The sequence below is a fragment of the Schistocerca piceifrons genome, unplaced genomic scaffold (genome assembly GCF_021461385.2).
Source record: "Schistocerca piceifrons isolate TAMUIC-IGC-003096 unplaced genomic scaffold, iqSchPice1.1 HiC_scaffold_936, whole genome shotgun sequence".
Classification (NCBI taxonomy): Eukaryota; Metazoa; Arthropoda; class Insecta; order Orthoptera; family Acrididae; genus Schistocerca; species Schistocerca piceifrons.
In genome coordinates, this window is record NW_025729208.1 from 523,250 (window position 1) to 536,639 (window position 13,390).

At 42.4% G+C, this 13,390-nt stretch overlaps 1 protein-coding gene across 1 annotated transcript; it reads right to left on the reverse strand.

Moving 5' to 3' along the window:
• Positions 1-11,397: 11,397 nt before the first annotated feature.
• Positions 11,398-11,835, reverse strand: LOC124771315 (baculoviral IAP repeat-containing protein 7-B-like). The gene has a single exon (XM_047249321.1). It carries the CDS (start codon positions 11,833-11,835, stop codon positions 11,398-11,400), a length of 438 nt encoding a protein of 145 aa, XP_047105277.1.
• Positions 11,836-13,390: the final 1,555 nt, after the last annotated feature.

Sequence of the window (13,390 nt, forward strand, 5' to 3'; positions counted from 1 at the left end):
CTGTGGCGCTACCATAGCCGAGTATAAAAGTCGGTGCAATGTGATCAGACGTCATTTCACTTTCAGATTGTGAACCGTAAACATCAACTGACGAAAGTAAATTATTCTTTAGCGGAACATGGCTCACTATCCTCCTACAGAGATTGTTGATATGATGTTAATTTTAGGTGAATGCCATAACAATTACGCTGCAGCTGCGCAATTGTATGCGGATCGTTTCCAAAACGGACGACATCCAAGCAAAAACATTATTCGAAATTGCACTCAACGAACTCAAAATGGTTACATGCACCACCCACCCTGTAATCGCGAATACATTGAAAATAACGCTCGTACCCTTACCGTTCTCGCCTGTGTTCAACTGGATCCCGAAATTAGTAGTCTTGTGATTCAGAGACAAACTGGAATACCGAACTGACACAGGTTTTAATGCAAAAAGATATGCAAATACGCAATTGTGCCAATGGGCCTTGGAAATGATAAGAGGTATCAATGATTTTTTTAGATACGTTATGTTCACCGATGAAGCCACATTCAAAAACAATGGCGAATTAAATAAATGGTTCAAATGGCTCTGAGCACTACAGGACTTAACTTCTGAGGTCATCAGTCCCCTAGAACTTAGAACTACTGAAACCTAACTAACCTAAGGACACCACACACATCTACGCCCGAGGCAAGATTCGAACCTGCGACTGTAGCGGTCGCGCGGTTCCAGGCTCAAGCGCTTAGAACCGCTCGGCCACTCCGGCCGGCAATGGCGAATTAAATCGTCATGATTGTCATTATTGGTCCCCTGTCAATCCACACTAGCAGAGACCCCTTGACAATCAACACAATTGGTCATTAATGATCTGGTGTGGAATGTTAAACGGTTACTTGATGGGAGCGTATTTGTTTGACCGAAATGTTAATGGGGAATCTTATTTACAACTTCTCCGCGATGATTTGTTGGAGCTAATGGAAGATGCTGATTTAGAAGCTAGGCAACGAATGTGGTTCCAACAGGACGGAGCAGCTCCCCATTATGTTAAAAATGTGCGGAACGTTTTAAATTTACGGTACCCTGGTCGGTGGGTAGGACGCGGCGGACCAATTCAGTGGCTTCCACGTTCACCAGACCTAACATCTCCTGATTTTTACTTGTGGGGTTATTTAAAAAATATTGTTTATGAAAGACAGCCCACAACCCGAAACAAGATGGAGCAACGCATTCGAAAAGCGTCTGCAGCCATACCATGGGATGTGCTGCTCAAAACTGTGGACAAATTTCGCAGATGATTCACTTTATGCATTGAAGCAAATGGAGAAAATTTTGAACAATTTATTCGTGGCTCATGTCATTAATTAAGCACCCCAAATTGTGAAAGCCAAGGGGACTGACACTAATGAAGCACCCCAACAAGTGAGAGGAAAGGGGACTCACGCTAATGAAGCACCCCATGGGAACATCATTCTACTACGTCCATGTCGTTGTTCATGGGTAACGCTAAAATTGGATACAGTACATTTTGTACAAAAATAGCTTAATTTGGCGTAACGGAAAAATTGGTGCACATATTTTATCGATTTGATGCGTCTTTCTCGGATAATTCGAAATAAATCAGAGCTCTTCCCCAATTTTACGTTTTTCTCGATTTCAGCACCATCTGTCAATGGTTTAAAAAAATGTTTCAGACAAAACTTGATTACTTTTTATCCAGAATGCGAATCTGCAATACAAAATGGGTGTTTCCATTTAAGATTTAAAAGTTGCACCCTGCCCCACTTGTCTTACCCACTATTTTTACCCGATGTATAGTTTTTGAGATAATCTCATCCGAAATCTCAGATGGACCACCCTGTATATATATTCCAACTTTTTATGTAGGCCCATATTTTATAGGTGTAACTGTGTTGGATTTTCCAAAATTCTGTCACCAAAGAAAGTATATATATATTTGGTGAGTAGCCACTTTCCTTCTTTGATATATATATATATATATATATATATATATATATATATATATATATATAGTCATTCATAGAAATCATTAACAACAACTTTTCATACAACTGTAAGCAACTTACCTGCCGAAAAGAATAATTCATGAGTTAACACTATGAGGACTGCATGCAGGCTGCCTATAAGGATTTCCAAGGCCAAAACGGCCCCATGGTTGTTTATTTACATGTCTTTGCGTTGAATATGGATGATACTGACTTAAATTACTTGCCTTTGACTTAATTTTTGACTAATATTTATCTTTTGAAAAGTTTTTATCTAATTAATCGTCATAAATGTTAGTCTGAATGCCGAAATAGTGAATAGGGTCTTACATACATCCAGTATTAATAAAATAAATACTTGATATACGTGTTTCATACACAATTATTACACACACACACACACACACACACACACACACATACACACACTCCACCAGACTTCACTGCTGTTTGTTGCTGCCTTTATCACACTATACTCATCTTCGCTTCTCACATTTCCCACACACTGCTTTCTCACGACTTGAACAAACAGTAGCAGTATGATTTCCTTAGCATGAGGTACGAATTTTACACTTCTCTCTCTCTATGTCTCCTTGTTGCCCTCTGTGATTCATCTTTAGAGTCTGCTTGATCTTGGTCCGGCTCTTTATTTCTTGCTGCTACGTACTACTCTCGCACAAATCAAACATATACTTCCGCCTACTAAGGCGCTTACGAGTCACTGCCTTATACAACATCCAGTAAACTATGGTAGCCAATCCAATAATACTGTGGAATACAAGCATTGGCCAAAGTCCTGCGCCGACTTTCGAGGAACACATTCTTGCCATTTTATGCACAACGTCGATCCCGAGTAAATAGCTACCAGTTATGACATTCACACTCTTACCAAGGTGTGGTTCCATAAGCTGGAGAATAATTTGACCCACGTCTTGGTCAGCTTGCCGAAGGGGGTCAGCAACAGTGTATGGGAATCCACTAAGAATGCTAGAAGCACATACAAGTAACCAGAATTCATACCAAACTTGTCTGACTTGCTTGCAAACTATTGTGTGGATGGGCATCATGTTTTACACGGAAAAGGTTGTTCATCAGTGGTAATATAAGGTTTTATTTTATAATATGATGCACTGTTTTCTATTAAAGTAGTCCAAATTCTCTGGAGAAAAATAAATTTGTCAGTTTTGAAGCGTTCAGTTCTAGTGAACTTGATGTCAAACCTAACATACCACATAATTTCCATAATTCTGTTTCTCCCCATAGATGGTCTGAGAAATGGAGAACGCTATACTGTTACCCATAGGCTTTTCGGAGGCAAATTCTTTCTCCCATACACTCGTCTTGCATATGTCACGGTGACAAAAGCATCGAATGATTCAAAGTTTTCTGTCCAGGAAGCGTCTTGCGTTCGGTGACGAGACTCCGTTTTATGATGTGGTGCATCATGGAAGCACTGAAAACTAGTCGCCAAGCGCTATGATGTTTCCCATTCTGAATTTTCCTTTCAGCATATGATGTTGATCCTGGGCTCTAGCAAAATGTTATGGCAGCCTGAAAACATATGAAAGAATTACTATATTTTTGTATAACGTATAATGTACTACGTAGTATTATATGAGTGTATTTGTTGTTGTTGTTGTTGTTGTTGTTGTCTTCAGTCCTGAGACTGGTTTGATGCAGCTCTCCATGCTACACTATCCTGTGCAAGCTTCTTCATCTCCAAGTACCTACTGCAACCTACATCCTTCTGAATCTGCTTAGCGTATTCATCTCTTGGTCTCCCTCTACGATTTTTACCCTCCACGATGCCCTTCAACGCTAAATTTGTGATCCCTTGATGTCTCAGAACATGTCCTACCAACCGGTCCCTTCTTCTTGTCAAGTTGTGCCACGAACTCCTCCCAAATTGTATTCAATACCTCCTCATTAGTTACGTGATCTACCCACCTAATCTTCAGCACTCTTCTGTAAAGCTGCATGCCCTCGGGAAAAATTACGGCTGTAGTTTCCCCTTGCTTTCAGCCGTTCGCAGTACCAGCACAGCAAGGCCGTTTTGGTTAGAGTTGCAAGGCCAGATCAGTCAATCATCCAGACTGTTTCCCCTGCAACTACTGAAAAGGCTGCTGCCCCTCTTCAGGAACCACGCGTTTGTCTGGCCTCTCAACAGATATCCCTCCGTTGTGGTTGCACCTACGGTACGGCCATCTGTATCGCTGAGGCACGCAAGCCTCCCCACTAACGGCAAGGTCCATGGTTCATGGGAGTAGGCCTGTGATGTTATGAAGTTATATACTGAGTTGTTATTACCATTATTTATTATTTATTGCACAACTTGTATATTGTAGTGGAGTTATAATTTTACAAATTGTAACTCTACATACAGAACAGCCATGTTACTGACCTGCATTACAATCCACGGGTAAAATTTTCCACACAGCCCCCATATTTTGCAGTTTTTTTTTTCTCTTCAGTACCTTTTTGTTGCCCAGTACCGATTTTTGATGACGTCCAGGCGAAGCGCCTCTTGTCCAGGTTGTTGACTCTATAGAGTTAGAATTTGGGACGTCAGAAAGGGGGCTGGGTCTAGAAACTTCATTTTCCACTAAATCTGGCGCAAAACTATCCGGGATCGGGTTTATATTATCACTTTCATTGAATGAATCTCTTCATCTGCACCCAGTGGAACTACTACTCTTTCTTCATAATCCTGATCGCTATCATCAAACTCAAATTCCTCACCCGAGCTTTCGTCTTGTATTTTTCTGAATTCTTCTACTGTTTCTTCATCCCTAAAACGCGTTTTGTATTTATTGCTCATGTTTTCGGGGACGACTGTCAGGTACTATCATAACAGACAATAACTGAAATCGTTAATTCAACCACTCTTCAGCATGTTCTGGTTTTGCTGCCGCATATTTGAACAACAAAGAGGCCACAGTTGGTTTCCTATCATACACTGTACTGCCAAGAAGTTGCCTTAAAATACAGATAAATGTTATGAGGGGCCAAATTGGTCCTACGATCCTTCTAGGTAGTAACCTCCATGTTTCACAAACTAATAAAAACAGAACACTCCAAAAAATGGTTGTTAATGTTCCATATAACTGACGGGAAGATACAAAATATCAAGCCAGTCCAGTCCACGGCTTATTCAGAACACAAGGTATAATTTCGTAAATGGGCCAAGAACCTTCCACCGGGAGCCCATCGGCATTTATCCGACGTCTTCAACGAGATTCTCCGTTCGAGCGGCTACCACCTTTCAACATGGAAACACGCAGAGTTTGTGGCCATCCCGAAGACTGGCAAAGATCCACGCCCTTATTCCGTGTTTCGAGCATTTGATCACCAGTCTGTGATTTTGGAGTGCCTGATCGTGGAGCTCCCCTTGTGGTGGCACGGTTCTCAAGTGCGACATTCAGTTCTGCAGCGACATTTGCAGCTGCGTCACAATACTCTTCAATTACCGCTTGTCATGATCACTCAAAACACATTTTCTTCCGCATTGTGACTTGTTGGCTTACGTGTTTCCGCTTTCCTGTATGCAATATAACTCTTATATATGGTGCCTCTGGAAGCTTCATACACTTCAGTTACCTTGGTTATGAAAGCACCAACTAAACGAGCACCAACAATTTGGTCACATTAGAATCGACTTAACTCCCACATAATACACTCACTTCTACGCAGGACATTGTGCTTAGTACGAGTGAGTCTTGCGAGGTACTGACAGCATTGCACAGGTGCCGTTTGAGGTCAGATACAAAAGCACAACCTGGGGGCCTGGTTAGCATCTGTATTCGTACTGAAGCATCCATTTATCGAGGAGCTTTCATATTTTTGTCCAACCCTTGTAAAACCAAGAGTCAGATAGTCTTCTCCGAAACTTTAGCTGGAATGTGAATGGAAGATGACCCATGAACAGTTCAGACAAGAAGGGAATACAAGTTTTCGAAATGCAGTGCTGCAGAGGAATGTTGAAGATTATGTTAGTAGATTACTGTGAGAAGGTACTGAATTGACTTGTGGCACAATCTGACTCAAATAAGGGACAGCTGATAGAACACATATTGAGGCATCAAGGGTTCGCCAACATGGCAATGTTAAGAGACATACAGGGTGTTACAAAAAGGTACGGCCAAACTTTCAGGAAACATTCCTCACACGCAAAGAAAGAAAATATGTTATGTGGACATGTGTCCGGAAACGCTTACTTTCCATGTTAGAGCTCATTTTATTACTTCTCTTCAAATCACATTAATCATGGAATGGAAACACACAGCAACAGAACGTACCAGCGTGACTTCAAACACTTTGTTACAGGAAATGTTCAAAATGTCCTCTGTTAAGGAGGATACATGCATCCACCCTCCGTCGCATGGAATCCCTGATGCGCTGATGCAGCCCTGGAGAATGGCGTATTGTATCACAGCCGTCCACTATACAAGCACGAAGAGTCTCTACATTTGGTACCGGGGTTACATAGACAAGAGCTTTCAAATGCCCCCATAAATGAAAGTCAAGAGGGTTGAGGTCAGGAGAGCGTGGAGGCCATGGAATTGGTCCGCCTCTATCAATCCATCAGTCACCGAATCTGTTGTTGAGAAGCGTACGAACACTTCGACTGAAATGTGCAGGAGCTCCATCGCGCATGAACCACATGTTGTGTCGTACTTGTAAAGGCACATGTTTTAGCAGCATAGGTAGAGTATCCTGTATGAAATCATGATAACGTGCTCCATTGAGCGTAGGTGGACGAAACTAAAATGAGCTCTAACATGGAAATTAAGCGTTTCTGGACACATGTCCACGTAACATCTTTTCTTTATTTGTGTGTGAGGAATGTTTCCTCAAAGTTTGGCTGTACCTTTTTGTAACACCCTATATAGCTATAAATTAGATTATGGAAGGAAGTGTGGGGAATAATAACTGTCGAGGCAGATGCAGGCTTGAATACAGAAAGCAGGTTCCAGTGGGTGCAGGTTTCAGTAGTTATGCAAAGATTTAGTGGTTTGCGCCATATAGTGTACTGTGGAGTGTTGTATGAAACCAGTCTTCTCACTGAAGGCCACAATAGCAATATTGTTGTAAATCACTTCTTTTACATGCTTACTGATGTCTGTGCTCATAAGACAGTACTCGATTACTTCAGTTTCAGGCATACAGATTTCCCCAAAGAAGCGTGCCTCCAAGTGGCCTGACCTCAACATGTCTGCCTCTGATACCCAAGAAGGAGACTCCAGTCGCAGGGACCTGGTTCAACTACCTGTCGTAGCCAACACGAACTGTAAGTAACAAAGCATTGGTACCACTACCACTGGCTGATGTGGAACAGGAGAGAGAGTAGGGTGCCACTACTACTTGTAGCCAATAATTTGCTGACATCAGCAACAACACATTGTCATCGGCGGTGTCGTATTACAGCTGAGGCAGCTGAGCACTGAAAGCCACATCAGCACATCTTTGTCTCCAAGGTCGTGCTGTGAACCACATGTGACAAGGTCAAGGAGGGGAGGCAAGAGGGGGGAGAGGAGGGGAGGGGAAGATCCCCGTGCACGTCTGCAGGCATCCCCCCCCCCCCCCAAAGCGCCCCCAACCGCACTCAACAGCCAAATACTACAAAATATCTGAATTCCTGAAAAATTCGCCAGTTCTGTTTGTATTACTGACTTCCAAGAATTCGTTTAAGGACTGGCTCACCAGTCACGTGGGTAATTTGTTTTTCCTTATTGTTATTTCCTTTCCCTCGCACCATAAGGGAATGGGTGGGCTATCAGATGATACAATTTGCTGCTCTTCAGCCACATCAGACTAACATTTTAAAAACATAAGGTAGTATAGATATGTAGTTGACAGAAATAAACTTCTTGTACAATAGAAGGACATATCATATTCCATAATTTAAAATATAAAAGGTTGATTTCGTGGTGAATGGAAAATTAGTGTGACAGACTTATATATAAAAACAGATAGACAGTTACATAAGGTAAAAAGGAAAGGCAGATGTGTTAATTGAATAAAATATATATACACACTGCCCAAAACAATTAGGGGATCAGGTGAGATATCATAAACAATAGACATATGGTAACGTATTTCATTCAGATATCGGTTACAGCTGTAGTTTGTGTGTGATACAGTACGATAATTTGCTGTCTAAACTCGTTATTTGAGTTTCACATGGCGCTTATGTAGAGTGAAGCACCATGGGGCAACCATAATAGTGAAATAGTCGTTCTCGTTTCCCTCTAACATGATGTGTGAGCACTTCAGACGGCCAATACAGTTGCACACCTGCGTGGCATGGGCAGTATGAGGTCATCAAACAGCTCTTGAAGGATATTTGGCCACTCTTCCATGAGTGCAATATCCAGCTCTGCAACCGTTGTGGGAGGTGCGGTCTGGCTGCAATGCGTCTGCCAAGTGCATCCCACACATGCTCAATCGGGTTTAAGTCTGATGAACAAGCTGGCCACTCAGCTTCAAACACGTTGTCCACTAGTGCAGCTCTGTGGGGACGAGCGTTATCGTCCACCAGAAGGAACCCGTCTCGTATGACGCCAGCGTAGGGCACAACGAAAGGTCGAAGGATCTCGTCTCTACACCTCTGAGCAGTCAAAGCGCCATTCTGAACGGCACAGAGGTCCGTATGTCTGCCAATACTGACTCCTGCCCACGCCATTCGTCCACAACCATGGTATGGTGATGTTTCCCGCACATAAGCAGGATTGTTCCGAGTTCCACGTTCTCTCCATATGAGGGAACGACGATTGTTCGGCTGAACACAAAATCTTAACTCATCTGCGAACAGCAGCCGCCGCCATTCCTTGCGACTCCAATCCTGACGTTCCTCCGCCCAATTTCTGCGGGCTAAACGGTGTCGTGGTTTTAATGTGACACACACCATAGGCCTCCGTGCGTAGAGACCACATTCTCAAAGGCAATTTCAGACTGTTTGTGTTGATATTTCGCTTCCTGTTGCTATATGGAGGGTGCGTTGCAGCTGAGTGTAATCAGCCTCATGTCTCGACGGGCTGTTAACCAGAGATAACGGTCATCTCTTGCTGATGTTACCCGTGGACGATCTCGACCTTACATTCCTTTAACGGTTCCTCTTGCCTGAAATCACATCCAGGTCCTAGAAATTACACTTCGGGACACTCCAATAGCTGCAGCCACCTCCCTCTGTGTCTGTCCCGATTCTACCGTCCTATGGCTGCCCATGCCATAGCTTCGGGTAAGTCACACTGTCGTTGCATTACACTATCTGCTCACTACACTATCTGCTCACTTCACTATCTGCCCACTACACTATCTGAACCCAACTGCTTGTGTAATTCGTAAACACAAGTCAACACCAACCCCTCTGCAGCAACTTTCCATTATTACCACTATCTTGGTGATTGTAATGTTGTTGTCTCCACTCCGTAGATACGACAGAAAGACGTGGAACCATTTTAGTTCACTCTGCCGGTGACAATACTTCAGGATCTAGACATCTCAACTGAATCCCTAGTTATTAGCCGAGTGGTCTAAGGCGCTGCAGTCATGGACTGTGCGGCTGATCCCGGCGGAGGTTCGAGTCCTCCCTCGGGCATGGGTGTGTGTGTTTGTCCTTAGGGTAATTTAGGTTAAGTAGTGCGTAAGCTTAGGGACTGATGACCTTAACAGTTAAGTCCCATAAGATTTCATACACATCCGAACATTTTGCATCCCTAATTGTTTTTACCAGTGTAGATGAGTCACATCTGTAAATTTCATTAGAAGCTGTACTTCATTGGTAATGGAATATTGGAATGATTCGAGAGCATATTTCTCAACAAACAATTAAAAACCGAGATTTGCTTGTAAAATACAAATAACGAATTATAAATTCGTATTTGTTGAAAATACTATATCAAAACCCTGAAAAAAAAACAAATAAAAACGAGTCCATTTCCTCATTCCACTTGCTCCTGTCACCATCAGATGTCTGAAATGTAGACAACGAGTGTTTAGCGCCACCAGCAGGTAGCTGACTGTAAAATCAATGAAGCTCGATCTACGTACAACAGTTTCGTACTGCAACCAACAGATTGGATCACAGTTAAAAAACGCAACAGAGTCATAAAATAAATATTTTCCATATATAAGATGCTTAAATAATTCTAAAATATCTCCGAAAACGTCAGCAGCGCGTCAAATGCGATGTTTATATAGCTAGCTGAGGGGAAGTTCAGTCTTTAAACAACGATTTCGTACAGCCACCAATAGGTTGCTTCGTGGTTAAAAACCGCAAATGGGTCGTAAATTAATTATTTTCCACATCAAAGATGTTGAAGAAATTCTAAAATCAATACAAAATACGTCAGCAGCGTGAAACTTGCGATGTTTACATGTGAATCCCACCAGCGCTGTGTATAAATTAATGGCGTCGAAAATATTCCATGTGAAAAATGGTTGCGAATAAAAATGTAACGGGATAGTTTAAAGGTAAATTCCGCGATCTGTGTGGCAGAATATCAAATCGCGACAGACAGACTGTTCCACTGACGGTATTGCGGAGAGAAACGCTTCCCCTGTTTTAATACAGTACTTCTCTTGGAGTCAGAGTAGCTTATTATAGCCATATGCAGATGATATATAATTAATGGCCTGCCTGCACACCAGTAGACAAACAGCAGAAAGACTGTTGAACTCCTCACATCAAATGTTCTGTAAGTTATGCGTCAATTGACACCACATGCAAGCAACTGGCACAGAGCAGTGGTTCCCCTGCTCAGCACTCGCTGCTATCAACTCACAACACAATATTGCCTGAACCATCGCAGCCTAAGTGTCTTCCGACCCAGTTCTAGCAGAACTGATAGTCACAGCATACAAATGCAGGAGATACATCACCAGAATACAACTAGTGGAACCTACTATAGCTGAGTGATAATAAATTGTCATATGTCGTGCAGTTCTCATGTACTGTAAACAATTTCAGTATATGAGGCAGATGGAACTGCAGCGGTGTTAGAGATTAACAGGCTGATGCTTCTGACAAAGTGCTCTCAGGCCATGTCATTTTAAGTACAATACATCATAAAATACATGGCGATGGCTATATACATACACAGTAGTAGCACATACCAGTGGCCATGTAAATACTGTTTGCTAATCAAAATTTCCAAATAACGTCTGTACCTCATAGTCTCATGGTCGCTGTCTATGATTCAGACACACACCAACAGGACTTTATAACAGGTATACATGTAACACATCGTAAAGTTTTTGGGTAGGATTACGAATGTTATGCAGCTACATATCTGAACTTGCTTACAAAAAAGACATTTATTGTGCTTTACAGCAGATCATATTAATTTGTGAACTGTGGAGTTTAAAAAGTTGCAGAGGCCAAATGATGCATTGTTTGCAGATACAGTCTTAATTACATTGACTGAATACTCCAACTGCAGATGCTATAGTCTCCAAACATGGAAAACATGGGGAAATAGAGAGTGCACATTTAACATAGACAGAAATGTGTCCACGTGGATGGAACATTGCACCCACCTCGTCCTGGAAGCAAATTTTACACAGACGAGTACCCTCAACCACATGCCCGTCAGATGACCCTGCTTTATTCAGAATATCCGCCTCAAGTTTAATATTTAACATATCGTTTGCTATAATTATGCTTTTTTTTGTATGACAGATTGTATTCAGAAAGTCAGTGCCCTTTACACGAATCAGAAAGGTAGATTTGGAGAACCACAGAGCATGTACTGTCCATGGATCATCCTGTAAAGGGCAACGCTTCAAACCACCACCATGATGAAAACATACTGTTGCATCACCATTACCTGTTGCTCTTCTCACCATTGCTTAGTAATAAGAGGCTACTCACTGAATGATGCTAATCTAGCTTCCTGTGTGCTGCATTTAGGCCACACACATCCCAGCACGATTTCAGGTGAACTGTATCGAGGCGATGGTTATGGAAAGGAATTTGGACGTATTTGCTTCCTGCACAGATCTTCCTCATACACTTATATGGCCATTATCGACCTGAAACTGGCGTGAACTGGAATTGCAGCTCATACTGACGATTCAGCACTACAATACAATGTCTGGCGTGACCTGCTGGTGCACCCTGAGAGACAGGCCAGGTATGCAGGACTCTCCCTGGTATCAGCCAAGGTTGAGATCCTGAGAACTGACGACTTGGCGCTACGCCTGTTGGGAGCTGCTGGTCCAACTAGAGAGCAGGCGGGTCTCGCACTCAGCAGCAACAGGTGTGCCACGTCTGCTAGAGGCATGAAGGCCAGGAAGCGAGTTAATTTTTGGACTTTGTGTGAACATCAGTTTACACGTTGCACAACTGGGATTTTACCACAAATAGACAGCCTCGTAAGGGACCCTGGATGCAAGTAGCAGTCAACAGCTGGCACTTTGACTGTCGTACTGATGTTGTCCCCAAAATTATTAGTCCTCCTCTCTGAGTGGAGCACAGGCGCCATATCTTAAATATTTACTTGAAGCTCGTAAATGAGGAGGTGGAAATAGTAAGTGAATAAATAAACCTCAGCGAATTATGATGGTATCTTGAGGAGACAACGAGTATAGTGCATGCACCCACCACAGCTGACCATGTTAGTTTTCGTGCAGTAGTGGCACCAGGCTGCCCTCAGTGCTTGCACTAAGTACACTACATGGAGCACCTAATGCCCCACCTTGACCCGACATCTGATTCCTGACACCTGACACTTGATGCCGGTCGCCTAATGTCTGCTGTCTTTTGTAGCAGTTAAACATCGGAATCATAAAAAGCAGACAGAAGCTAGCTGGCATATGTAAAATTTGTGTGTGTGTGTGTGTGTGTGTGTGTGTGTGTGTGTGTGTGTAATAAAACACTTATGTCGAATACATACCTCATCTAAGGAGTAGTTGTCTACTCAAAGCTGCTATAATAATTAGATTCTTCATGGAAAAGTATTTAGTTGACATTATTGAAGATCATCATGCATTGGTGGTTTACACGTCGGATTATCTCGTTGTTCAGAATAGCATTCTGAAGCTAGATGGCTGGAAGTGGGACAAAGGCATTTTGCTAATGGTAGGTAATACGGCAACATGCTGTGAACAATGGGGCAGCAATATTCACGTAAAACACGCAGAGAAGCAATCCATTTGATGTCACTCCAGGATGGCAGAACCACCTAGGGAATTTAGATATAATGATCAATTCATCTGCAGTTTGTAAGGTTTGAGATGTAGATGCAGGCATCCATCTGTGGCATATTTTTATAGCACAATACCCATGCATTCTGTGGTTTTCTAGATGAAAGTGGAGGTGGGGCTGCTTTATGTAAGGCCTTTATTCTATACAAGTGTCGTATTATTATTATATATATTACCTAGCAGCTAGCAAGCATCT

Excerpts from the sequence above, each read along its gene's own strand:
- LOC124771315 (XM_047249321.1), bottom strand. The coding sequence starts at position 11,835 with ATGGTGAGAAGAGCAACAGGTAATGGTGATGCAACAGTATGTTTTCAT.